This window comes from Aulonocara sp. 'chitande type north' Nkhata Bay, linkage group LG12 (genome assembly GCF_057382095.1).
Source record: "Aulonocara sp. 'chitande type north' Nkhata Bay isolate Kocher_YH1m ecotype deep benthic linkage group LG12, A_spYH_male_GT1.1, whole genome shotgun sequence".
Taxonomy (NCBI): Eukaryota; Metazoa; Chordata; class Actinopteri; order Cichliformes; family Cichlidae; genus Aulonocara; species Aulonocara sp. 'chitande type north' Nkhata Bay.
The window spans coordinates 8568455-8594643 of NC_141355.1; the positions used below are offsets into that span (position 1 = coordinate 8568455).

At 40.3% G+C, this 26189-nt stretch overlaps 2 protein-coding genes and 1 pseudogene across 2 annotated transcripts in view; 2 read left to right on the top strand and 1 right to left on the bottom strand.

The window, feature by feature from the left end:
* Positions 1–316: 316 nt before the first annotated feature.
* On the bottom strand, positions 317–4608 carry LOC147316902 (uncharacterized; annotated as a pseudogene).
* A 1831-nt stretch (positions 4609–6439) lies between these two features.
* LOC147316903 (dynein axonemal heavy chain 5-like) lies at positions 6440–9599 on the top strand. The gene is made up of 3 exons (XM_086313063.1): positions 6440–6646; positions 8449–8529; positions 9492–9599. Exons 1-3 carry the CDS (start codon positions 6440–6442, stop codon positions 9597–9599), a joined length of 396 nt encoding a protein of 131 aa, XP_086169189.1.
* Positions 9600–9712: 113 nt separating this feature from the next.
* The window catches only part of LOC147316904 (dynein axonemal heavy chain 5-like), a 70966-nt gene continuing 54489 nt past the window's right edge, over positions 9713–26189 (top strand). Inside the window, exons 1-28 of the mRNA XM_086313443.1 lie at positions 9713–10040; positions 10257–10434; positions 10659–10902; positions 11021–11210; positions 11350–11443; positions 11939–12057; positions 12273–12349; positions 12431–12555; positions 12657–12892; positions 13080–13298; positions 13436–13498; positions 13801–14039; positions 15072–15219; positions 15339–15431; positions 15699–15898; positions 16044–16197; positions 16708–16871; positions 17095–17251; positions 17471–17683; positions 19244–19468; positions 20455–20627; positions 21862–21932; positions 22337–22444; positions 23274–23461; positions 24598–24792; positions 25070–25204; positions 25304–25411; positions 25991–26144. Coding sequence (XP_086169569.1) covers positions 9912–10040; positions 10257–10434; positions 10659–10902; positions 11021–11210; positions 11350–11443; positions 11939–12057; positions 12273–12349; positions 12431–12555; positions 12657–12892; positions 13080–13298; positions 13436–13498; positions 13801–14039; positions 15072–15219; positions 15339–15431; positions 15699–15898; positions 16044–16197; positions 16708–16871; positions 17095–17251; positions 17471–17683; positions 19244–19468; positions 20455–20627; positions 21862–21932; positions 22337–22444; positions 23274–23461; positions 24598–24792; positions 25070–25204; positions 25304–25411; positions 25991–26144 — 4399 coding nt within the window. The 5' untranslated portion in view covers positions 9713–9911. The remainder of the gene's footprint in view (positions 10041–10256; positions 10435–10658; positions 10903–11020; positions 11211–11349; positions 11444–11938; positions 12058–12272; positions 12350–12430; positions 12556–12656; positions 12893–13079; positions 13299–13435; positions 13499–13800; positions 14040–15071; positions 15220–15338; positions 15432–15698; positions 15899–16043; positions 16198–16707; positions 16872–17094; positions 17252–17470; positions 17684–19243; positions 19469–20454; positions 20628–21861; positions 21933–22336; positions 22445–23273; positions 23462–24597; positions 24793–25069; positions 25205–25303; positions 25412–25990; positions 26145–26189) is intronic.

The following is a 26189-nucleotide window of genomic DNA, read 5'->3' on the forward strand; positions in this document are numbered from 1 at the left end:
TTGGATCGCCTCTCTGTTGTCTTTGTTGACAGCAATGAAGGTGGTGAAAGAACTGCTCACTCCTGATTGGACACTGAGCTGCATCACCTTCTCCTTCACTCCTCCATCTTGCTGTCCTCTGAGCTCTCTCTCCTTCATCTCCAGGGAACGAATCAGAGTGCAAGCACCCAACCTGTGGACTGTTAATCTGCAGACAAGGAAGAAAACATTTACAGTTCTAATGTTTCCTATTTTTGCTACATTTGTACATCACTGACTTTTCTGTTTTTCTGTACTGAGGGTGCATTCTTTTTATATTAGAATTAGTAGAGTTACAGAGGGTATATAGAGTGTGAACATAAAATAAGAGCTTGATTAGGCTGTAGAAACGGATGAAAATCCAGTAAAGTGAAGAGTGTGTGTGTGTGTGTGTGTGTGTGTCTGGCAGGAAGTGAAGCAGGAAGTCTGAATATAGCTTGTGAGCTTGTGAGAGACGTTTCAAAAGGAAAACAGAGGAATTAGAGAGTGAAAGTGCTAAGAAATAGTAATGAAAATGATATTAAATAAATGTCTTAGTGTGTTAATACAGGTGCCCATGGACTTGGCTCAACCTCAGATGAGTACAGCGGCAAAATGATAGATTAACATAATTGGAACGACAAACAGGCCAGGCTTTGGCTGAAATTTTACAGCTTCACCTCTCATCCTGCCCTTATCCTGAGAAGAAGCTTAAAGGACAGTCAATCTCCTGATGAAGACAGAAAACAGACAGAACAACACCGTAGATTTGAAGAATTAACAGCAGGCAGAAGACAGTACAACTGACCTAAAACACTGAAGGGTCCAGCAGCATGTATGTTAATGGAACATGTGCTCTGAATTACAAGCTGGAAAGAGTACCAGTGACATGACTGTGTGAAAGCACTGCATTGGACTGTCTGAGTTCATATTTGCCATGCTGGGAGTTAACCGCCAAGAAAAGACTGAAAAGATGAAGAGAGAATGAACAGAGAAGAAGAAACGGCTGATTTGGGCCTGTGTTTGATTTGGGAGGCCACACAGGAAGCTGTGAGAAGAGGGGACGAGGACCGGTGAGAGGTGAAGGCTGGACGTGTTCAAGTGAAAGTATAGGAAAATTGGGTTGAAAATTGAGGCTGAACTTGTGGGGTTTAGAAATGTCCAGAGCATCGCAACAGAAAGGTGAATTAAAAAAAAGAGAGAGAGCGGGATGAAGAAATAAATAAACTAATAATACATAAATGAATAGAAAAATCTTTTGTATATGGCGAGGTGCTGTGGGCACCTAAGTCTTTGATAGTGTAGAATTTTCAAGTCAATACCATGGTTGCATCTACTGAAAATCTCTGTGAAGCTTAAATCTCAATGACCTTGACTTCAAGGTCAGAGGTCAACTTTTCTGAAAATCAGAGGAGTTTCACATTCATAACACAGGTATGTCTACTAGGAGGCTGAAGGGTAGCTCTATATATTTATAAACAATCAAAAACAACAATTATTACGCAATTTATTTCCAATTTGTATGGAATTTATTTCTGTAAAGGTGGTGTTTTAGGTCTGATTGAAGGACTGATGTGATGGTAAGGTGTCCGCTGCTGCGCTTTGAAGATTGGTAGGCTTTTTTTTTTAAATTTTCACAAGAATTGCTACTTCCCCTAGAGTTTTGGCCACTCCAACAATCAGAAGATTTCCCTATGAGCAAGCATTTAGCGACAGTGGGAAGGAAAAACTCCCTTTAAAAAGGAAGAAACCTTCAACAGAGCCAGGCTCAGGAAGGGACAGCCCTCTGCCACGACTGGTTGGGGTGGGGGGAGTGAAAATTTAAAAAAAAGAAGCCAAAGTGATCATTTTTGGAGCAGCTTAATTAATTTTTGCATTGTAATTTGCTGTTAATGTCATTTTCCAACCCCAGTTTGTATTTTTATCACTTTTGTCCAGGGTGGAAGATGCCATGCTGGAGACTGATTCAGTATGGTCTTTCAATGTTGATACATGGGAACCTTTTAGAGAGGCCAGGGCTGAAAAAGGGATGCCGGAGAACCTGAGAGGGTGTTATCCGCTGGTGTGCATCCAAGGCCAACATCTGTTTAATTAGGCTGACAAATAAGCGTTGGCCAGCTTCTGGTCCTCGTCTAAACATCATTAGCTGTTCAAGGTCATCCAGACGTGTAAGTATTATGTATCTTGTCTCCAGGGATTCATGTCCTGTCCCTGGAACAGAGCCTTTATATTGTTCTTCCGTCTTAAATGTCCAGCGCTGTTGCTTGTATTTGTCTCCAATGAAATAGTTTTCAGTGTACACGCCAGAGTCTAGCACATGATCTGGTGGCTGACCCTGAGTCTCTATGATGAATTTCAGATAATCATAGTCATTCTCCGAAGGGTAGAGTGGCAGCCCTGTAGCAAGCTCCACAGCCACCAGCCCCAGAGACCACATGTCACTTGCTTCATTGTAAGGAAGGCCAAGCATAACCTCAGGTGCACAGTAACCAACCGTCCCCACAAAGTCACCAGGTATCACTGCAGACGCAGGACATGCGAGGCCAAAGTCTATAAGTTTGACTTTGATGGGAGACTCATGGCGGTTTACAACCATGATGTTTCCAGGTTTGAGGTCAGCGTGCACTATTCCCACAGAACTCAGGTGGGACAGAGCATTTGTGATTTGACCTAAAATTGGCCTGACTTCGCTTATGGGGAGACCCTGTTTATTCCGGTCCCCTATGTAGTCCCACAGGCATTGATCAAGGAGTTCAAATTTCAGGCAAACCCGCTGTCCGTCGTGGAAAAAGCCGTTCCATTGAACAATGTTGGCGGCATCTGGATCCAACCTTCGCAGCTGCTCCAAGATGAAAATTTCCACATGTGCCTGTTGCAGAATATCAGGGTCGCTCTTGTTGACTTTAATGGCAACAGCTTGGTTGGTTGTTGTGTCGCGACATTTGGCTACAATACCAAAGCCCCCTTCTCCGAGGAAAGCCTCTACCTTGTAGTGCTTTCCCAAAATGCTCCCTTTAACTAATTCAAGCTCATCTGAGCTGAATGATGGACTGGCTGATGTGTGGACGAATACTTGCTGAGAAAATTCAACCGAGTTTTGAAAACTGCAGTTGATTTTCTGTGATCTCTTGCTTTCCAAGTTTGAAGGGTGCTGAAAGACCACAGGGTTTTGTGATATTTCAGCACTCATGTCAATGCACAGGGAACTCTTAGGGCTGAAAAAGGGATGCCGGAGAACCTCCGAGGGTGTTATCCGCTGGTGTGCATCCAAGGCCAACATCTGTTTAATTAAGCTGACAAATAAGCGTTGGCCAGCTTCTGGTCCTCGTCTAAACATTATTATTTGTTCAAGGTCATCCAGACGCGTCAGTTTTATGCATCTTGTCTCCAGGGACTCATATCCTGTCTCATACTGAAATTGTTGGTCAGTCTTAAATGTCCAGCGCTGTTGCTTGTCTTTGTCTTCAATGAAATAGTCTTCAGTGTAGACGCCAGAGTCTAGAACATGATCTGGTGGCTGACCCTGAGTCTCTATGATGAATTTCAAAACATCATAGTCTTCATTTCCAGGGTAGAGTGGCAGCCCTGTAGCAAGCTCCACAGCTACCAGCCCCAGAGACCACATGTCAATTGCTTCATTGTAAGGAAGGCCAAGCATAACCTCAGGTGCACAATAACCAACCGTCCCCACACGGTCACCAGGCATCACTGCAGACGCAGGACATGCGAGGCCAAAGTCTATAAGTTTGACTTTGATGGGAGACTCATGGCGGTTTACAACCATGATGTTTCCAGGTTTGAGGTCAGCGTGCACCATTCCCACAGAACCCAGGTGGGACAGAGCATTTGTCAGTTGACCTAAAATTGGCCTGACTTCGCTTATGGGGAGACAGTGGTTTTTCCGGTCCCATATGTAGTCCCTCAGGCATTGATCAAGGAGTTCAAATTTCAGGCAAACCCGCTCTCCGTCGTGAAAAAAGCCGTTCCATTGAACAATGTTGGCGGCATCTGAATCCAACCTTCGCAGCTGCTCCAGGATGAAAATTTCCAATTTCGCCTGTTGCAGAATATCAGGGCGGCTCTTGTTCACTTTAATAGCCACAGCTCGGTTAGTCATGGTATCACGACATTTGGCTACAATACCAAAGCCCCCTTCTCCAAGGAAAGCCTCTACCTTGTAGTGCTTTCCCAAAATGCTCCCTTTAACTAATCCAAGCTCATTTGAGCTGAAGGATGGGTGAGCTGACATGGTGAAATGTGTCGGCTTGGTCGGTGAATTGCTAAGTAAAATTCTCTCAAAACTCTCCAAAAAGGGTTTGCTTGCTGTCAGGTCAAGGTCCGTTGAGCATTAAAGTTTAACAGAGCAAAGCTCCTACTTAAGGGTTTTTTCTCTCAGCAAGATGATGACATAACAAAGGATCTATGTCATCATCTTGTGATGTCACAAGATGTCACCTTTTTTCACAAGATGCATTCCATTTGGATCAAAGGCATTCTATTTTTTCAGTTGAAACACTAAAAAAAAACAATGTTTCAACAGGCCAGGCTGCATTTTCTGCTGCGACATCTCAACAGGAGATAATAAGATAAAGACAAGGAAGACTGGTGATCTATCCATATCAGCAACATCGGCAGGTTTCTAGTGCAGGAAGTAATAAATTCAGCCCTCGTGTTTGCACTACAGGTTGCTTTCATGAGTATTTCTGTTTTTGTGGTGGGGGAATTTTTCCTCGTTCCAACGATGTAAACAAAAACATTAATTGTGCTTTCCGCAATGACTAGTAATCATTTTGTCCTACTGTTCATTTATAGAACAGGAAAGGTTTTGTTTGGTTATGATTGTTTTGCAAGAAATGCTTCAATCACAGTGGGGTAGTCTTGATTAAAATGTTATATGAGAACTGTGGCACCATGTGTGACCAGATATTGGCATGTAGTCGTCGCCAGACTGTCATCAAAAGTGTGAAGTTTGGGACAGACTGGACAAAATACATTTTTAGAGATGAAAATCTTATGTCCAGTGATAAATGATCAAAATTCCACCACAAACATGGCTTTGACGAAGATGTCCCTTTCTGAAGTAACCCCAAAAAGTTCCTGAAGTAACCAAATGGAATTTAACCAGTGACCTCTCACTTTGCAGGCGAATGTGTAAACCAGCGATGCCTGGAAAACACTAAAACTGTGCCAAAATGTCATTTTACATTCAAAATGGCGGACTTCCAGACTTCCTCTTTGGATTGGGTTCACTGAATCTGTGTGTAATAAATGTCATACACGTATTTCAAGCTGTAAATAAGTTGTTAGAAGTTCATTAAAATTTCTTAAGTGGTGCTGTAGATCCATTTCCGCAGTGCCAGTCACTTTTTAAAAAAAAGTACATTTTGACCTGATGTGAAGAATGCAAAAAATGTCATTAGTTTGGAAGCATGTTTGGTATATGATATACTTGCCTGACTAATAATAATTTATTATTACTATTACTACTGTTGTTGTTGTTGTACAATGGAGCCTTTCCCCTGTGAATGACCAGCTCCCAGCTAAAATGTGTATTTTGTGCCATTTATAAGGTCAGTGCTTTATCATACCTTAAACTGTGCAGGGTAAAAGCCTCAGTTGCTGGGAAAAGCACAGGTGTATTAGAGTTTTTCTGAATTGCTAAAACACTAAACCCCATTGTAAAAACTAAACTGTCAACTATGAAAACTCTTTCATCAAATCAGTCCCACTGTTGCCAAACTCAGATCTGCCAAAAAACATCTTAATGCTCCCCGATATATTTTGTGGACTGATGAGAGTGACATCCAGCACAAAACTAATGCAGCATTTCATAAAAGCAATATCACACCAGCTCCTGAAGGACAATGTCTGGCCATCAGTTTGTGCCTTGAAGTGGCACAAACTGAAGTGTAATTGGGTTATGTAGCAGGACAACAGATGTGAAAAACACCAGGAAGTCCACCTATGAATGTCTCAACGTCTCAGGAGCTGCAGATGAAAACAAGCTAGCAGCTAAATCTGGTACAATGCATCCTTTCTCTACAGAGGTTCTGTTTTTGCTTGGTCACTGACAAATAAAGTGGAAATGACAAATAAATAAATAAACAAAATGAAGGGTTTGGAGTGGCCCGGTCAAAGTCTGGAGTTAAATCAGATTGAGGTGTTTTGCCATGACTTGTCCTTGAAAACCTTCTAGTGTGGCTGAATTAAAACAATTCTGTAAACAAGAAAGAGGCAAAGTTCTTCTACAGCGAGATAAAAGAATCATTGCAGTTCTTGCTGGAAAAAACTACATTTTGTCCATACTTGGGTTATCTTTGTCTAATATTAAAATTAGTTTGAGGATCTGAAACACAAACTGAATGAACATCTTTTCTCCCCTCTTATTCACACATTTTCCCTGCATCTCTTCACATAAACCTCACTAAACACCTCAACGCAGATGGAGGATGCCAAAGTTGGCCTGCAAGCCTCTCTTCTGGTCAGATCTCCAGAAACTGGCGAGTTATTTGTGAACTTTGACCCAGAGATTCTGACGCAGATCAGAGAGGTGAACTGCATGACAAAGATGAATTTGGCAATCCCTCCCTTTGCTCTTCTACTGCTGCAAAAACAGGACGTCTTTAAGAAACACTACAATAGAATACAGGTGAGCATAGCACACAGTTGTAGCTAAAATTTCAAAAATGCATACAGTGAACAACCAAATGATCAAAGCTGCATGTAACTACAGGGAGTGCAGAATTATTAGGCAAATGAGTATTTTGTCCACATCATCCTCTTCATGCATGTTGTCTTACTCCAAGCTGTATAGGCTCGAAAGCCTACTACCAATTAAGCATATTAGGTGATGTGCATCCCTGTAATGAGAAGGGGTGTGGTCTAATGACATCAACACCCTATATCAGGTGTGCATAATTATTAGGCAACGTCCTTTCCTTTGGCAAAATGGGTCAAAAGAAGGACTTGACAGGCACAGAAAAGTCAAAAATAGTGAGATATCTTGCAGAGGGATGCAGCAGTCTCAAAATTGCAAAGCTTCTGAAGCGTGATCATCGAACAATCGAGCGTTTCATTCAAAATAGTCAACAGGGTCGCAAGAAGCGTGTGGAAAAACCAAGGCGCAAAATAACTGCCCATGAACTGAGAAAAGTCAAGCGTGCAGCTGCCAAGATGCCACTTGCCACCAGTTTGGCCATATTTCAGAGCTGCAACATCACTGGAGTGCCCAAAAGCACAAGGTGTGCAATACTCAGAGACATGGCCAAGGTAAGATAGGCTGAAAGACGACCACCACTGAACAAGACACACAAGCTGAAACGTCAAGACTGGGCCAAGAAATATCTCACGACTGATTTTTCTAAGGTTTTATGGACTGATGAAATGAAAGTGAGTCTTGATGGGCCAGATGGATGGGCCCGTGGCTGGATTGGTAAAGGGCAGAGAGCTCCAGTCCGACTCAGACGCCAGCAAGGTGGAGGTGGAGTACTGGTTTGGGCTGGTATCATCAAAGATGAGCTTGTGGGGCCTTTTCGGGTTGAGGATGGAGTCAAGCTCAACTCCCAGTCCTACTGCCAGTTTCTGGAAGACACCTTCTTCAAGCAGTGGTACAGGAAGAAGTCTGCATCCTTCAAGAAAAACATGATTTTCATGCAGGACAATGCTCCATCACACGCGTCCAAGTACTCCACAGCGTGGCTGCAAGAAAGGGTATAAAAGAAGAAAAACTAATGACATGGCCTCCTTGTTCACCTGATCTGAACCCCATTGAGAACCTGTGGTCCATCATCAAATGTGAGATTTACAAGGAGGGAAAACAGTACACCTCTCTGAACAGTGTCTGGGAGGCTGTGGTTGCTGCTGCACGCAATGTTGATGGTGAACAGATCAAAACACTGACAGAATCCATGGATGGCAGGCTTTTGAGTGTCCTTGCAAAGAAAGGTGGCTATATTGGTCACTGATTTGTTTTTGTTTTGTTTTTGAATGTCAGAAATGTATATTTGTGAATGTGGAGATGTTATATTGGTTTCACTGGTAAAAATAAATAATTGAAATGGGTATATATTTGTTTTTTGTTAAGTTGCCTAATAATTATGCACAGTAATAGTCACCTGCACACACAGATATCCCCCTAAAATAGCTAAAACTAAAAACAAACTAAAAACTACTTCCAAAAACATTCAGCTTTGATATTAATGAGTTTTTTGGGTTCATTGAGAACATGGTTGTTGTTCAATAATAAAATTATTCCTCAAAAATACAACTTGCCTAATAATTCTGCACTCCCTGTAGGAGTATAAAACATCCTGGAATTGTGTTTAAATTCCACACAGATTTTTTAAAATGACTAAAATCGACAAAAACCCATTTTATTGTCAACTGAAAAATTCAGTTCATCCCTTTTGTGTGATTGCAAAAATGCTCCAACATGCATCTATCTCATTTCAGCTGATGTTGAGCGAGAACACTAGAGTGCGTGCCAAGATTCAGAGTGTCTTTGAACAGCTGGCCATGCCACATGTAGCTAAGGTAAGTGGACCGACCCTCGGCTACCAAAACTAGCAATTGGGACATGGAATGTCACCTCTCTCATGGAGAAGGAGCCTGAGTTAGTGTGTGAGTGTTGAGAGGTAGCGGCTAGATATGGTGGATGTGAATGGCTTGGGCTCTGGAACTAGTCTCCTGGAGACGCGCCCTTGGTGCGAGGTGGCCGGCTGGGATTGGGAATCCTAGAGTGATTGACCGAACAGTAAAGGACAGTCAGGCACAGGTTAAAGTCCAAAAAAGTGTTTTTTATTTAACCCAAAAAATGAACTTTGGTAAAAATAAAAAAAATCAACATCTTGGGCAAGAGATCAAAGCAACTGAGCTTGACTCAAAGTTAGTTTTTGTCCCTACCCTCACCTGTGGTCATGAGCTTTGGGTAGTGGAGGAGGTGACTGGGGAGAGGGAGGTCTCAGCTTCTCTACTTAGGCTGCTGCCCCAAGACCCAGCCCCGGATAAGGGTAAGAAAATGGATGGATGGATGTGTCTGTGAAGGTTCTCAGTCATCGTAGTCTAAGGATGGATGGTTTCCCTCTGTTCTTTATCATGTCGATGTCAAATCCTTCATGTTGTGCGCGCTCCAGTTAGCTAAATTATGTTTGCCAGTGCTAGCTAATAAAGCTTTGTTTTGATTTTATATTTCTCTGCAAAGTCCTGCATTTCAGTCCAACCCAGCATCCCATGATCGAGCGTCATGTGATTACATAAAAGTTCAAAATAGGACTCATTTTATTTGATTTCATTTGATTTTATGTTTTTATTTTCAGTTGTCTCTAGTAAGTCAGAAGAACACACAAAAAAATGTTAGATCCTTTTTTATTGTTGCTTGGTTTCGTCATGAATCTTTTCTAAGCATTAAACTGGTGACAGGTATGAGACTGACTGTCACAGCAGGTTGCTTACAAAGTGCATCACCATCATCATACCATACATGACTTACTTGACAGGTGGATGAGGCTATACAACCGGGTTTGACCTCCCTCAACTGGACATCTCTGAATATTGACAAGTATCTCGACCGCGTCGACAAAGTGTTGGGTAAGCAAAAAATGTAACGAGATCGATCCTGTACACGCTGACACGAGACATTCCTGCAACTCAGCACTGGCTGCGTGTGATTAATGGATTTATTGCATAGGTGGCTTTCTCACAAGTAACACTCATATATTCAATAGATTCTTTCTCTCTCTACACATTGTCTTTTTTTATACTGAATTGTCTGTTTATCACTGTTCTCTCCTTTGTTCAAACGCATAACAAGTTCCCCTTGATTTTTCCCTCTTTCCCTTATTTTTGGTGGGTTTGTGTCCCTCCCTTTCTCTTTTGTGTGGTTTTTTTTTGTCTGTTTAGCTGATCTTGAGTTGCTGATGGACAGAGTGAATGACCTGGTGGAGTTTAGAATAGAAGCAGTACTGCAGGAGATGAGCATATCCAACCTGTGTGTCCTGCCAGAGGATGAGCCTGTGACCTGTGAGGAGTTTGTTCAAACCACCAGGGTAAACGAAGACAAATAAAATAAAAGTATCCGCTGGGTTATTGTTGCTCTACTAAGTCTGTGTAACTATGCAGACATCTGAAAGATGCTATCAATATTTATTAAGTGGTTTTGGTAATTCTCACACATTTAAAATACTTTTTTCTGTATTTAAACATTATTTCTTATTCTAAAGATTAATTACATTGAACTGAACTGTATATCTGCATGTGTCTAGGACCTTTGCATAAGACAAGCCCAGAAAGTGAACATGAAGAGCTCACTGGTGGAGGAGGCAGCTAATGAACTGATCAACATGCTGCTAGAGTTTGACCACAATCAGAGAGAGGAGGTGGAGAAGTTTGAGGAAGAAAGCTGCACAGAGAGCAAGACCATAGACCACAATGACAGTGAAGGTATGCTGACAGTTTCCTTTCACGATCAAACACAATACAGTGTGATAATTATGATTCAATGCTGTAAGAGACAAGTTAAAAAAGGCAGTTCAAAGGTTTTTAAAGGAAAGGGGATTACCTTTTTTAGGACCTTGTTGTTTTTACTTTTATTATAATGCTGATTTATTCAAGGTGAAGTGTTGCTGAAGGTGTTCGTATTGACTGTAAACGTGTCACCTTCTTAGGTGATGACGAGCGTCTCTTCTCCAGAAACACGCTGCTACGTTCTGCTAGTGTTGGTCCTTCTTCTCCGTTGGTGAGGAGGAAGAAGAAGAGGGACTTGATGGAAGTGATGGAGCAGGAAGCCCAGGAGCTGCTGTCCTACTTCAACCACCGTAATGTGGATGCCTTGCTCAAAGTGACACGCAACACCCTTGAGATGTTGCGCAAGCGCATACATACGTCCTCGCTCATACACTTCTCTGGTGCGTCTTGTTTAATTGTTTGCTATATTTCTGTAAAGGCCTAAAATATTTAAAATAAGCTCATAAAATGTCTATTCCAATACTTTATGTGTGTTACCCTTCTCTCCCTCTGAAGCTGCAAGTGACCCAACCAGCCATGGCAAAAGCAGCGATCACCATGCAATCTTCAGAGTAAACATGACCCTTTCCATCCCTAACATTGTCATGGTTCCAGCTTTGGAGGAGGTTCAACAGGCTCTAAACCGCGCTGTAGAGTGTGTAGTCAGTGTCAGCAAAGGAGTCAGCCAGTGGAGCAAAGAAAGTATATCTAAGGTGAATAAAGGAAAAATCAATTTGTGACATTTAGCTTGATAACTGTAATAAACTGTTAGAACTGCTCTTTTTAAACTAATATTGTCGTGGTCCAGCAGTGTACTAAATAAACCCGGAGGTTTTACATTCCCCTTTCCAGAGACAAATGAATGAAAGGCGAATGGCAGCACTGAAACAAGACAGCTCTGAGAGCGAAACAGAGGACGGAGCAACAACATACAGAAGCTTGGCTGGTAATAGAGAACATTATCACTTTCATAGCTTAACCTCAGACCTTCAACAGCTCCCAACTGTGTCAGCTCACTCATTTTTAAAATTTTAAGATTTGCTGTTTTCAGCATACAATTACAACTCGATTTTACAGCTCAGCAGAGCAAGCAAATATCTGACCAGGGGCAGAAACACATAATATTGCTTGGGGAGGAAAATATTCAAGAATTTCATATTTAATGCAAATTAAATACATATTTAATTAGAAAGCGGCAGGGATAATCAATTTCCACTATGAAAAGCACATTTTACTTTTAGAAATTATATATACAGAGAGAGAAAAACTAAATGGAAGTAATTCCATTATTAACATGTTCTCTTGTAAAAAGACCTGTAACATATAATTATTTTAAAAGCCCAGAAGTTAATATTTGGAAGAATAATGTCCATCATTTCTGCTCAATGTGTTTTCTGTGAAATTCTGTCATTTTCAGATGGCAGTACCTCAGACATGTCAGCTTCTATGATCCAGGCCATCCCGTTCCAAGCCAGAAATTACTACAAGAGTGTGTCTGAGAACAAGGAAATAGCCAAGCTAATCTCTGTACTTAGCACCTCTATCACCTCCAGTAAAAAGGTACATGGCACTTAATTAAGCTATTTTTTATATGAAACTAATCCAAACTTAGCTGTCTTTTATTAAATCATGCCATACACTTTTTATATTTCTTTATCCCACATTTACAACAGATATTTTCATCTATATTTCTGTATATTTAATGAATATAAATGTCTTTTATTTTTCTATAAGTGCACTTCATTTCATATTCTCCTGTTGATATTAATGTGCAGGAAGTGGTGACCGCTCTACATCACTTTAGCCGTTACCATCACATCTGGAGGAAAGACCGTGAAGAGACCATGAGGAAGTACGTTGAAATGTATGGTTTCTATATAAATCTGCTTATCTGACATCGCACTAGTGCTATTTTTGTTTGTGTTTTGAACAGATTTATCGAGGGGAGTCCCTTGTTATCGGAGTTTGAGAGCCAGATTCTTTTCTATCGAGATCTAGAGCTGGAAGTAAACTCTGAACCAGAGTATATTGCTGTAGGAGCCTTGGCGCTATTCACAGGTCTTATTAAGTTACAAATTTAAAACCGGCATGAATGAGATTTTTGAGATTTTCAGCAAGTTAAATGATGCTCTCTGCATGCTCATATTACTTCCTGCCAGCACCCTTAAAGATGTCCCTCTCTGCTGAAATCAAGAATTGGATGGTGGACTACGGACTTTACTGTAACAGGAAATGTCGCTCAGAGATGGAGCACATTTTTGCTTTTGTAGATGAAGCAGGAAAGAAACTGAATCGACAGATCAAAGACCTGGATGATATTCGTATTGCCATGGCCGCACTGAAGGAGATCAGAGAGCACCAGATATCTATTGATTTTCAAGTTGGGCCCATAGAGGTAAACCACAGCATCACATATTTATCGAAGCTCTTTTTATACACACAAATACACACAGTGGGAAAGAGACATTTTTAGCTGTTTGACTTTATGAGTCTGTACAAGAAGCTCAGAAAGAAATAATTACACATTTGCACATTCTAGTTTTTGTCAGGTGGAAGACTTAGTATCTTATTTTTCCTCACAGGAGTCCTATGCCATGCTCCATAAGTATGAACTGTCAGTGGCTAAAGAGGAGGCTGAAAAAGTGGATACTCTGCGCTACACTTGGGAAAAGCTCTTGTCCCGGAGCACAGAGGTGCAGAACGAGCTGGTCGCCTTGCAGCCAAACTTCAGAGAAGAACTGGTCAGCAATGTGGAGACCTTTCTGGAAGACTGCCAACACTTTTATCAAGATTATGAAAAGGTAAAGTATCTATGGCTGTTTGCTCTGTTTCAATTAAACTTTTTATTTTAATTCAACAAATAAATGCTCAGTTAATTACAGTTAAGGTTAGTTTTAATAATAGCTACTAAAATGACACTTTTCCCTCTCTGTTTAAGGATGGTCCCATGGTTGTGGGACTTGCACCCCAAGATGCCAGTGACCGGCTGATCATGTTCCAGGTTGGTTAGTGATTAATTATTTTGTCTCTCTGTCAGTTAGTAAATATTTAGATCCTGCATTGACCTGATGCCTCAGAAAAGTAGTTACTTGAAACTGATGTTAAAAGAGCTATTATATTTTTATTATTATTATTACTATTATTATACTGTTACAGTTTCTATTTCATGGTTAGCAAAAGACAGATTTTTTATTCTGTATAAATTATACTCAGATAATTGCAAATGTTTTACCTCAAATGTGTAATGTTTTAAAGTCCATCAGAGCGTAAGCTGTACCTAATCGTAGCTCTTCTCCTCTTCAGAATCGATTTGACAACCTGTTCAGGAAGTACATCACTTACACGGGAGGCGAAGAGCTCTTTGGACTTCCTGTTACCCAGCATCCTCAGCTATTGGAGATTAGGAAGCAACTGGCTCTGCTGCAGAAGTTGTACGGCCTTTACAACAATGTCATCGATACAGTTAATGGCTACTATGATATCCTCTGGGCTGACATCTGCATCGAGAAGATTAATAATGAGCTGCTCGACTTTCAGACGAGGTTTGGCAATTTATTTGTTTGTTTTTTATTCAAGCAACTGTTGAACTCTTTTAACTGTAGATGTAGTAACATGAGCTTAAAATATGTTAATGAAGAAGGAGACGTTTTCAGGAAAGAAGCTGAACTGGAAACAAACAAAACTGACTATGTGAGAAAATAACCTTCTCATACTGTGTAATCAAGCCCTCTCATTACTGCAGGAATTGGTGACATCACAAAGAGAAAAAAAAAAAAGCAGAATTAAATTAAATGATTTTCATTAGTCCATCCATAAACATCACTCTTATTTTCAGGCATTAAAGAAACTGCTTCCTCTCACTTGCTACAATATGGAAACTTGTTTCGAGATGTTATAATTTCGAAATACTAACCCAAAAGTTTTACATAACAACAAAAAAAGTTGTTTTTTTTTCCAGTGGCAGAAACAAAGCTTCCTGTTCTTCATCAACACTGCATTAATATTTCAGTCTCACAATGCAAAGCTAATCTTTGCCCTTTATGTGGTCACATTTGTCCAGCATGTGTCAAATGGACACTGAAGGGGAAAGAGGCTAATAGGCTACAGGCTAGTTTATTTTACCTAAAGAAATTAAGAACAAGTTTTAATATAGCTGGAAGGGATTACTTGACAATGAAAATCTAGATAAACATTAGAAGCAGTCAGAAGGAAAATATAGAGCTATAGTCAGAGCTGAAGAAGAGAGGATATTTGTTTCCTCTGGCAGAAATGTCAGCTATCTGTTGTGGAGGTGTTGATTTGGTTGAGTGAAGCTATGAACAGACACTGATGCATGAACTTTTGCTCTGTGCTAGTAAGGAAGGATACTCAACAAGTTGTCCAATCCAATGACTCTTGTAGCGTTAATACCAAACTTGAAGTGTGTTGTAATACTTTTCCTTTAACAAACAAAATGTCAACTATACATCTAATCTAGTTCATGTCAACTTTACTTGACTTCAGCAAAGCTAAAGTGTAGTTTAGAAAGAAGACAATAAATATGAGTTTGACTGTCACGTCCTGTGAACTACCAGGTGTCGAAAACTGCCTCGTGCTCTGAAAGAGTGGCAGGCCTTTCAGGATCTGAAGAAAACGATTGATGAATTCAGTGAGTGCTGCCCCCTGCTGGAACTCATGACTAACAAAGCAATGATGGCCCGGCACTGGAAGAGGATAACGGAGGTTAGTGAAACATGGCCACTGGTGTAGCACTGCAACTGAATGTTATTGACTGAAATCAAGTCATCACCAGAACCTAATGATAATGATAATAGCTGTAATTTGTCCTGTTTTGTATCCAGGTGACTGGCCATACCTTTGAGGTGGAAACTGATACATTCAAGCTGCGTAACATAATGGAGGCTCCTCTACTCAAGTATAAAGAAGAGATTGAGGTACAAACGAATCATTAGCTGCTAATTCAATGTGTTTTCTTTTTTATTTGATATAATAAATTCCAAATAAAATACAAGTTTGGAAAATTGTTTGGAGGAAATGAAAACATTTAAAAAGTTTAAAGAGTAATATATTGAATTAACTGATAGGTGGTCCTGTTCAGTGCAAACACCAATCCTGTTTTTTCAGTGCATATGCATCTGTTTGCCATCAGCATTTTTATTGCTAACATTTAAAAACATTTGGGGGGCGGGATTCTTGTGCAGGATATCTGCATCAGTGCTGTGAAAGAGCGTGATATTGAACAAAAGCTGAAGCAAGTGATCGCTGAGTGGGACAACAAGACTTTTACATTTGCCAGTTTTAAGACCCGTGGGGAGTTGCTGCTGAGAGGAGACAGCACATCAGAGATCATTGCCAGCATGGAGGATAGCCTAATGATCTTGGGATCCCTTATGAGCAACCGGTACGGCAGTGTTGAGTGTCATTATCATTAGTGTCGGTAGTGATGATCTTCTTCCACAGCTGTGGGAAATCTAGACATTAGACGAGCCACACACAGGTGTGCGTCCCTAAGTAAGGCGAACGTGAAGATTTACCTTCTTTTTCAGGTACAACACCCCATTTAAAGCCCAGATTCAGAAGTGGGTTCAGAATCTCTCCAACACCACTGATATTATCGAGCACTGGATGACTGTCCAGAACCTGTGGATCTATCTGGAGGCTGTGTTTGTGGGTGGAGATATCGCCAAACAGTTGCCTAAGGTGAACAACATTTCAGGATGTGATTCATATTGGTTATCAGGCTTAAACATGGACTCCAAATGCAGTTTAAAAGGCAATTTCAGTTTAAAAGGCAAACAAGTGAACTGAACTGAAATTACTCATTTGCAGTTACACAATTTACATAAAAAAATTCTATCTTTACATCATTATCAGATTTCTGGACAATATTCTGGGTGTTTAGGTGCAGTAGTGCATTAATGTGCCAGGCGTTGAGTTTCTTTTATTTTCATTTTCAAAAATTATATTTCAGTCTCTTGAGCAAAATAAATCACTGGTCCAGGCAATGTTTTCAGGCCACAGTGTTTTGACATTTAAAAGAAGAAGAAATAATAGTGAAATGTTGCCTTTGTAAGATTGTTTTACGAGCTTAATTCTAAAATCAGCGCCAAACAGCGTCCAAGCATTTAAAAGAAATAACCAAATACAAAATAAAATAATAAAACAGTCAAACAGTGATCATGAGATAATTGACTAACTCAATCTTTTTAGGAAGCAAAGCGTTTCTCTAACATTGATAAGTCATGGGTGAAGATCATGATGCGAGCCCATGAAATGCCCAATGTGGTACAGTCATGCGTGGGGGATGAGACCATGGGACAGCTGCTTCCACATCTCCTCGAACAGCTGGAGATCTGTCAGAAGTCTCTAACAGGGTGAGTAGAAAAAACTTAAAACACCACCATGGCCCTTATTTTTAGGTTCTAATGAACTTAACCACCAAAAGAAAGGTAGAAGATTTTAAACGATAATCAGTAGTGAGGGTAAGTGAAGTGACTGATTTCCTTTTTTATGCTGTACAGTTAACTATCTGGTTTATTGTATTATCTGTCAGATGATACTTTGTATTGATTTTTTTAAAATTATGTGGTCAAACAGTTATCTGGAGAAGAAGCGTCTGCTGTTTCCTCGTTTCTTCTTTGTCTCTGATCCTGCCCTGCTGGAGATCCTGGGCCAGGCCTCTGACTCCCACACCATCCAGGCCCACCTTCTCAATGTCTTTGACAATATCAAGTGTGTCCAGTTTCATGAAAAGGTGGATTATGTTCTTTTTTTGTTGTTTATCTTAAACACTTAACCTTCTGAAAAATATGTGATTGTAACATGAAAGTAATAAAATATAATAGCTGCTTTAATGTCAAATTGAATGAACTAATCAGAGTAATGTAGAATTTGAAAAATATACTTTTTATAAGAAAAATAACTTCATCATTGTAGTTATAATAATCGATCTAATCAGTGTTGCCTTTCACAGATATATGACCGCATTCTGGCCGTGTCATCACGCGAGGGAGAGACTGTGGAGCTGGATCGTCCCGTCACAGCTGAAGGGAACGTGGAGGTGTGGCTCAATGCTCTGCTGAAAGAATCCCAGAGGTCTTTGCACCTTGTGATCAGACAAGCTGCTCTGGCTATCCAGGACTCTGGCTTCCAGCTAATTGACTTCCTCAACTCCTTCCCATCTCAAGTAAGTCATTGTCCAAATCCAGGAACTAATCCGCAAACGTTTTAAAACATTGATTCGACCACAACTGGCTATCCTTGTGGAGCAAGGACGGCGCTGCTCAAAAACAGAAACCTGTGTAGCCTAAAGAGGCAATCTACTATGAACATTGTAATAAACTCCAAAATAAATTCTAAAGAAAGTTGGGATGCTCCAAAATGTAAGTTAAAATAGGATGCAATGATTCGCAAGTCTTATAAACCCATATAATAAATCTAGCAAATGTTTAAAACTGAGAAAACTATTTTGAGATAAAATATTGGCTCATTTTGAATTTAATGACTACAACGACAGCCAACAAGAGTCTGGATAAATTAGTGGTAGTAAAAAAAACAGCTGGAACATTTTGCAACTAATTAGGATATCTGGCAACAGCTCAGTAATATGAGTGGATATAAATAGAGCATGTTAGATGAAAGAATTGGGCTGAGTTTCACTAATCTGCAAAAAACTAAAATTGTAGAACAATTACAGAATGATGTTCTTTAGTGTAAAATTGCAAATATGAATTTCCCGTCATCTACGTTACGTGATATCAAAAGATTTCAAGTATCTGGAGAAATCTCTGTGTGCAAGGCTGAAAATCAATATTGGATGCCTGCGAGCTTCAGACCCTCAGGCAGCACTGCATTACAAACAGACCTGATTCTGTCATGGAAATCACTGCATGGGCTCAGGAACACCTCCAGAAAATCAATGTGTGGGAGCACAGTTTGCTGTACAGGCTAAAGCTCTATGCTGCAAAGAAAAAGCCATGTGTGAACATGATCCAGAATCACCGTTATATTCTCTGGACCAGAGGTCATTTAACACTGACTGAGCCAATGTGGAAAACTTTTTATACAACATGGAGACCACATCCTCACGCAATCTGTCTTTTTCTGCTCTCTCTCATGGTATGGGGGTGCATTAGTGCCTATGAAACTGGCAGCTTCCACATCTGGATAGATACCACCATTGCTGAAAAGTATCTAAATGTTTTAGAGCAAAATATGCTCCAATCCAGTCATGTCCCTGTCTTTTTCAGGGAACAACCTGCATATTTCAGCTAAATCGCATACTTTGTAGAAGGATACTCTGGGTTTTTAACTGCCTTACATCAGTCCAGACTGTTCACCACCTGGAAACATCCTGTGTCAGAATAGAACTGGGCAATATTCCTTACCCACGTACAGTTGCTGGTCTCCCCAGTTCCCAGATGTTTACTGACTGTTGTTAAAAGTGAACAAGTATTTTTTTTTTCTTAAAAGGGTGTGTTTTCTATAAGTATTTGTTATTGTTTCTATGTTCTGTTGTGACTAAAATATGGGTTATTGAGATTTGCAAATCATTGCGTTCTGTTTTTATTTATATTGTACTCAGCATCCCAACTTTTGGGAATTGGGGCTGTTATTTTCTCTGTAAATCTTGGGGTGTGGTACTAAACTGCTATAGTATTCCTTCATCAAAACAATAGTTAGATTTCTAAGGTCATCGGTACATTTGACCATTTTGATGTGTTTTGTTTTTTGCACATTAATGTAGGTGGGGTTACTGGGTATTCAGATGATTTGGACAAGGGACTCAGAAGAAGCTCTGACCAATGCCCGATACGATCGTCGCATCATGTCCAAAACCAACCAGTTCTTCCTGGATCTCCTTAACACCCTGATTGACATGACCACAAGAGACTTGGAGGCTGTGGAGAGGACCAAGTATGAGACCCTCATCACTATTCATGTCCACCAGAGGGACATATTTGATGAACTGGTGAGTATGTTGATCATTCGGTGAAAAGAGGCCAGAGACATCCGAGCTGGGATCAGTTAGACTGACGCTGAACTGTGCACATTAACGCTTTGCAATTTCTGTTCAAGATTAGAATCTCCGGCTCAAAATAGCAACCACTCTGTAAACTGTGTTTGATATTCAGACTCCCAAGGGCTGCCATGTCAGAATACAAAATGTTGTTTACTGCAGCGAGTAAATTCTGTCGAAAGTAGTCAGAGGGGTTTTAATGGCAGTCAAGTAATATTTAAAGTCACGACTGTGTTTGAATCTCCACTTAAGGCAGAATAAGCATGTTGCTGAACCCCAAGGTTAATAGAAGCAGTTTGAAGAAACTTTATTTGGATGTGTTTTTTCAGTTCTTTCTAAAATCATTTGTATTTATTTAGCTCATACCATTAATTTGTCCTGCTCATGTTCCTTTGTCCTGTTTGTTTCTAAACACATTTTTGCCTCACCTTATTTCCTCTCCAATAATATATCACACTGCTACTTTTCTACCCCCACTGTATTTTTTCTCACACATATTCTGCTTTTTATCTCTTCTATTCATTACTATTCTAATTCATTTTGTACTTTTTCCCATTTGCATCATTTTAACTTGCTGGACTTTTCTCTTCCCTCCTTTTCACTCTCCCCTATCCTTTACCTTCCTTTCTTCCCATTTCACTTCATGACCTCTTCGTTCATCCTCCACTTTCTTGCTTCTCTTCTCTTTCCACCCTTTTAATCTTACCCTCCTGTCACCGAAATCCCTCCTCACACATCCCGCCCTTCCACCTTTCTTCCCCTCTTTTATCTGGCTTTCATCTCTCTTTTCAAATAATCTTCTGAGTGGTGCCCTTCAATTTCTTATTCTTCACATGCCATCTCCCTTCTCCCTTCACTTCTGTTTCCATCCCCTTGTCTCCTTCTGCCCTCTCTTTCCCTCTTTCCCTGTCTCTTATCGCTACCCTTTCTCCACCTAGTGCCGGTTGCATGTCAAAAGCTCCAGTGACTTTGAATGGCTGAAGCAGTGCCGTTTCTACTTCAATGAGGACTCAGACAAGATGATCATCAACATTACAGATGTGGGCTTTGTCTACCAGAATGAATTCTTGGGGTGTACCGAAAGGCTTGTCATTACACCTTTGACGGACAGGTAAAGCAGACATACGTCAGTAAAATGTATCATAATGGCAAAAGTCATATGCACACACACTAATAAGAAAATAAAGGAAAAAAACAGCAGTATAACTTTTCTTTTTTGCAGTTTAAACAAAGACAGTGTAACCTTGGAGTGACTGTACAGAAAACGTGACCCTGCCTTTGTAACTAAGTCAGAAATGCATGCTGCATCATGCATCAGTTATTTTAGGAACCCACTCTAGATTTATGCTGAAAACTTGACCGTGATTGTTCGTTGTAATGTCAAGTTTCATGAAATGGATTAAACTTTCTGTGGTTGACTAATGACTGGATTTGTAAAGCAAAGAAAAAAAGACAACTCGGGGACTGTGAGGATGAGAAATTAGAAAGCAGGATGAAGCAGGATGAAGCAGGATGAAGCAGGATGAAGCAGTCTTACACAGCGATCATCACATCTGTAACTAACAGGCGATATGAATGACAGAAAGAAAAGGAAAGAGGATCAGACAGAGTGAGGGAGACAGCAGTCCAACAACAAGAAGTGTCTTAGTAACAGACACAGAGGGTAAAATATGAGAAGAGACAAGGAGGGAAAAAAAGATGAGGAGAGACAAGGAGGAGATGTGAGAGGACAGCACTAGGGAGGGAGTTACCATCTAACATCAGACAGCAGCTCTCCAAAAAAGTGGCATGCTGGCCTTATGGCTAGAGGCGCCAAGACAGCTCTGCTTTTCCATCATTTTCTCATGCTGTCTTTCTTCTTTGTTTTGCTTGCTATCATTGTCCTACCTCCTCGCTGCCACCACATCACGTTAAAAAAGGGAAAGGTGCAAGTGGTCCTAAATTGTGGCAAAAAAGATGTTGGGATGAAAAAAGTAAATCTGGTTACGGAGTGGTCAGAATTAATCTGTATCTGCTGAAGGAGAGAAAATATGTCAGTATCCCAGCTTTACCATGATTTTTACCCCGAGGTCAGTCATTGTAATGAAGATGGAGACCAGTGACCAGAGGGCTAGGTCCTGTTGTCAGTCATCCTGATTGCTGATGTGTCCTTGAGCAAATCGCTGAATCCCCATCAGCTTCAGGGGCAGGGTTCTAAAGCTTAATCCTTGAACCTTGTGGAGAATGAGATCACGTTCATTTGTGGTCATTTTGAGTATGGATATTATTAGCTTATGAATTTATGAAATGATTCATGATTTATGAAATTAGATTGTTATTATGTTTGTGTGTCTACAATTGGACAGGTGTTACATCACTTTAGCCCAAGCTCTTGGTATGAGTATGGGTGGAGCACCTGCTGGTCCAGCTGGAACAGGTATGAAAATTAGTCACACAGTATCTATCTATTTTTTGGAAATTACATTGAATCAAAAAGAAAATGCAACATTTTATAGGAATGAAAACCTAGAACTGGTATGCAAAACTTATGATTTCGGAATGGGACAGACATGTTAAAAAGCTGTTCCAAGGTTTGCCAAGTGTTAAAGTAATTGAATTTAACCATTTTAAATATAGATAATTTACCCTTCTAGACTCTATACAACTCAGGTCATTTAAATGAAGAATCAAACAACACAGCTATCTCAGTCGGGAACGGCTTCATTACAGAGTTAGCTTTGATAGTTTCTATTATGAGATCATTTGTTGTCAGGTTTTCTATCAGCATACAAATGGTTGCATTTCAGTTTAGGCTGTGAAAATGTTGCCTTTTGTTATCAGGAAAGACCGAGACCATAAAAGACATGGGTCGCTGTTTGGGAAAGTACGTTGTGGTCTTCAACTGCTCTGACCAGATGGACTTCAGAGGCTTGGGGAGAATATTTAAAGGTGAGAATCACTAAGTAAAGTCATGCTATAAGTGTCATGATAGACTGTGTGGCAAGCAGGAAGTACGTACCAATTGCAGAACTCATGAGACAGAATCAACTTAAAGAGGCAGCGTTTATTGCTGGGAGGCTTTACATAAAGATTAAACTTCACAAAAAACAAACCAAAACCCCAAACTAGAAAACTCGAAACTAAACTGGACACTTGAGTCTAAAAACTAAGAAGCACAAACTAGGAAAACAAACCAGGACTGGGAACTAGAATTTCCTCAGGAATTCGGAGGGGAAAAAACAGACAGCATGGTGAGGGTACGACATGACACAGAGCAAGGAAAACATAGGACTGGAGCAATCAAGGAACGGGAGACAGGAGGGAAACACAGCTCGGGGAGAAATCAGAGCTAACGAGACAAGGTGAAGCAAAACCAGACACACTGGAAGCACAACAGGCACAGAGACACAGACTTGACACTGAACATAGGGACACGGGAACAAGAACTAGAAATCACAGAGCAACAAACTAGAGAGCTAGAAATACTGAGACAGAAACCAAAACACTAACAGTGATAACCATGATGAACTCAAAGATCAAAAACACAACAAAACTCAAAACACTGGGTCACCGACCCAGGACCGTGACAATAAATATATACCCAGAAAGAAGTTTAAGGGTTTGAGTTATCAGGTTATAGGCCTGTGGGTTTTTTTTTTTGCTAATAAATCATAACAATACAGATTAAAAAAAACAACAATCACACAATATGTAATGTCAGATATCTTATTTGTTTGCAGCGGACGGACCATAGCTCTGTGTTTATGTGATTTACCAGGTCTGGCTCAGTCTGGTTCGTGGGGCTGTTTTGACGAGTTCAACCGCATCGACCTCCCAGTTCTTTCTGTGGCAGCCCAGCAGATCGCGATAGTTCTCACCTGCAAGAAGGAACGTCGCAAAAATTTTGTCTTCACAGATGGAGACAATGTGGACATGAACCCAGAGTTTGGCATCTTCCTTACCATGGTTAGTGATGGAAGTAGAACAAGACTGCTAATATCTATTTGACTGGTCAGAGGAAATATCTAAAGGAGGCAGTTCTTAACATCAGTAAATGACACCTTAGTTAACAGAATGAATATTGAAGTGTATGAACTGTATCTGTTTCAGATGGTGCCTGGACATGCTGTGCATGCATGGACATCAATATTTACTCTTAGCTGTTAGATTTATCGCATAATGATTCCTTTTTTTTTAAAGCAAAATTTTTAATCTTGAAAACTGAAATGAATCACAAATAACACTAAAATGGAATTGAACTCTAACATGTAATATTTTATAAGTCAGTTTTTGAATTAAACTTTGGGCTCTGCCTGCTATTTCATGTGATTTATTTCTTAGAGTAATAGTTAAATCGCTTTATCTCCTTGCCTCATTTGCTGTCCTGAGGCAAGTCATTAAACATAACAGTGGAATAATTCCTCCCTGTGGCGAGAGGGGTCAGAGATCATTTTCCTCTTTTTTATTCTGTGTGTGTGTGTGTGTGTGTGTGTGTGTGTGTGTGTGTGTGTGTACATTAGTATAGACAAGCTTTGTGAAACAGGCTGTGTCTGTAGGCTGTGTCTGCTGAAGTTGAAGGATAGCGTTTGTGATGAAGATGAACTACATTCCAGTATAAACTTCATCCATTTAGTTTCATTGTTGTTGCATTCTAGTCTGTCATCTAAATCAGCGGTCTCCAACCTTTTTTGCGCCACGGACCGGTTTATGCCCAACAATATTTTCACGGACCGGCCTTTAAGGTGTCGCGGAAAAATACAACAAAATAAAACTAGTACCGCTACTGAAAAATAGAAGAGTTACTCATAACACACGTGAAAAGACCCAGGAAAACTGAGTTAACGATAAAAACGATAACAAAATAACGCAGAAAACCGATAAAAACCCTGAAAACCATACATTTCACACCTGAGCCTCAACTCTCGCGGCCCGGTACCAAACGACTCATGGACCGGTACCGGTCCGAGGCCCGGGGACCACTGATCTAAATTTCTAATGCAGTAGAATGGGCAATGTAGCATTTACTCCTAATTATCATTAAATGTTTTATTTCTGTTTTACTCCATTAATATCTTTTTTTTTGTTATTCTCCATGTAATCAGAATCCAGGTTATGCAGGTCGTCAGGAGCTTCCTGAAAACCTGAAGATCAACTTCCGCTCCGTGGCCATGATGGTTCCAGACCGTCAAATCATTATTAGGGTAAAACTGGCCAGTTGTGGGTTTATCGACAACATGGAGCTTGCACGCAAATTCTTCACGCTTTACAAGCTGTGCGAGGAGCAACTGTCCAAGCAGGTATAAAAATTGAAGATCTTCCTTTTAACCTTGCAGTAACAAGTGGAAAGTGGTAGAACTTGCACTGAGTGTGGGAGCATAAACAAGCTGCAGCTAAAAATGCATAAAAAGTCTTACTGACACACAGGCTGCTGAAAATAGAGTGTGATGCTTGTAGGAATGGGGTCAGAAAAGGAGTTAGTTTGGAGGAGGTATCATTGTCACATGACTTAACAACAAGGTTGCACGGGTTTCCATTAATGTAAATGAAACTAAAATGATATTTATGAATGTTCAGGTTCACTATGATTTTGGCCTGCGCAACATTCTGTCAGTTCTGCGAACTCTGGGAGCAGCCAAGCGAGCCAACCCCAGTGATACAGAGTCTACCATTGTCATGAGGGTTCTAAGGGACATGAACCTTTCAAAACTGGTAAGTCTACAATGTACACAATAGGGCATCAAAAAGATAACCATGCTGATATTTCATGTTTTCACTGGGTTTTGCAAATTTGTGTGCACATGCGTTTAGATCGATGAGGATGAGCCACTTTTTCTGAGCTTGATTGAAGACCTCTTCCCGGGCATCCAACTTGACAAAGCGGGCTACCCTGAACTAGAAGCTGCCATTGACAAACAGGTAGGAGAGTTTGGAGAATGGATTTATCTGTTATTGACGAGGAGAGTGAAAATCCACAGTAACACCAAGTTTGCAAGATGGGGGGAACAGGAAGGGGAAACAATGGAAAGAGGCAGAAAGAGAAATGCGAAGGCTGAGTAAGACGGTCCAAAAGCCTAATGGAGAGTGAGGCCGCCGTATTTGTCATGTCAGACCTCAGGACAGGACATCGAGAAGGATACAAATAGTGGCATTTATTATTTGTAAAGGACCTAACCCGAGGACTTGTGAAAAACAGTGCAGGAAGGGAGAGATGCAATTAAAAGTTGGAACTTTTAGATTTTATGCTGTTTTGTTGCTGATCAGTTAAGCAAGTGCATTTGATAGTATTAGTTTAGTTTTTCATATATTGCTTCTGCATTTTGGCTTCATTTTTTTAATTAAAAAAAAAAAGATGTTTTGATGTGTGAAACCTTAAAATTGACTGAAGGTGTGCTTTCTTTTTACCACGACTGTATACTAAGTTATTATACTTGTAAATACAGTAAAAGCATTATTGTTACAAAAATAGCTGGAATTGTAACTACTTTGTTTCTTCAGGTGGAGGATGCAGGCCTAATCAACCATCCTCCTTGGAAGCTAAAGGTCATCCAGCTGTACGAGACTCAAAGAGTCCGACATGGCATGATGGCCCTGGGGCCCAGTGGGGCTGGAAAGACAACTTGTATACACACGCTTATGAAAGCTATGACAGGTAGGATTTAGTGTATTTTGTCGCATGTGAGCTTAAAGAAAAAGA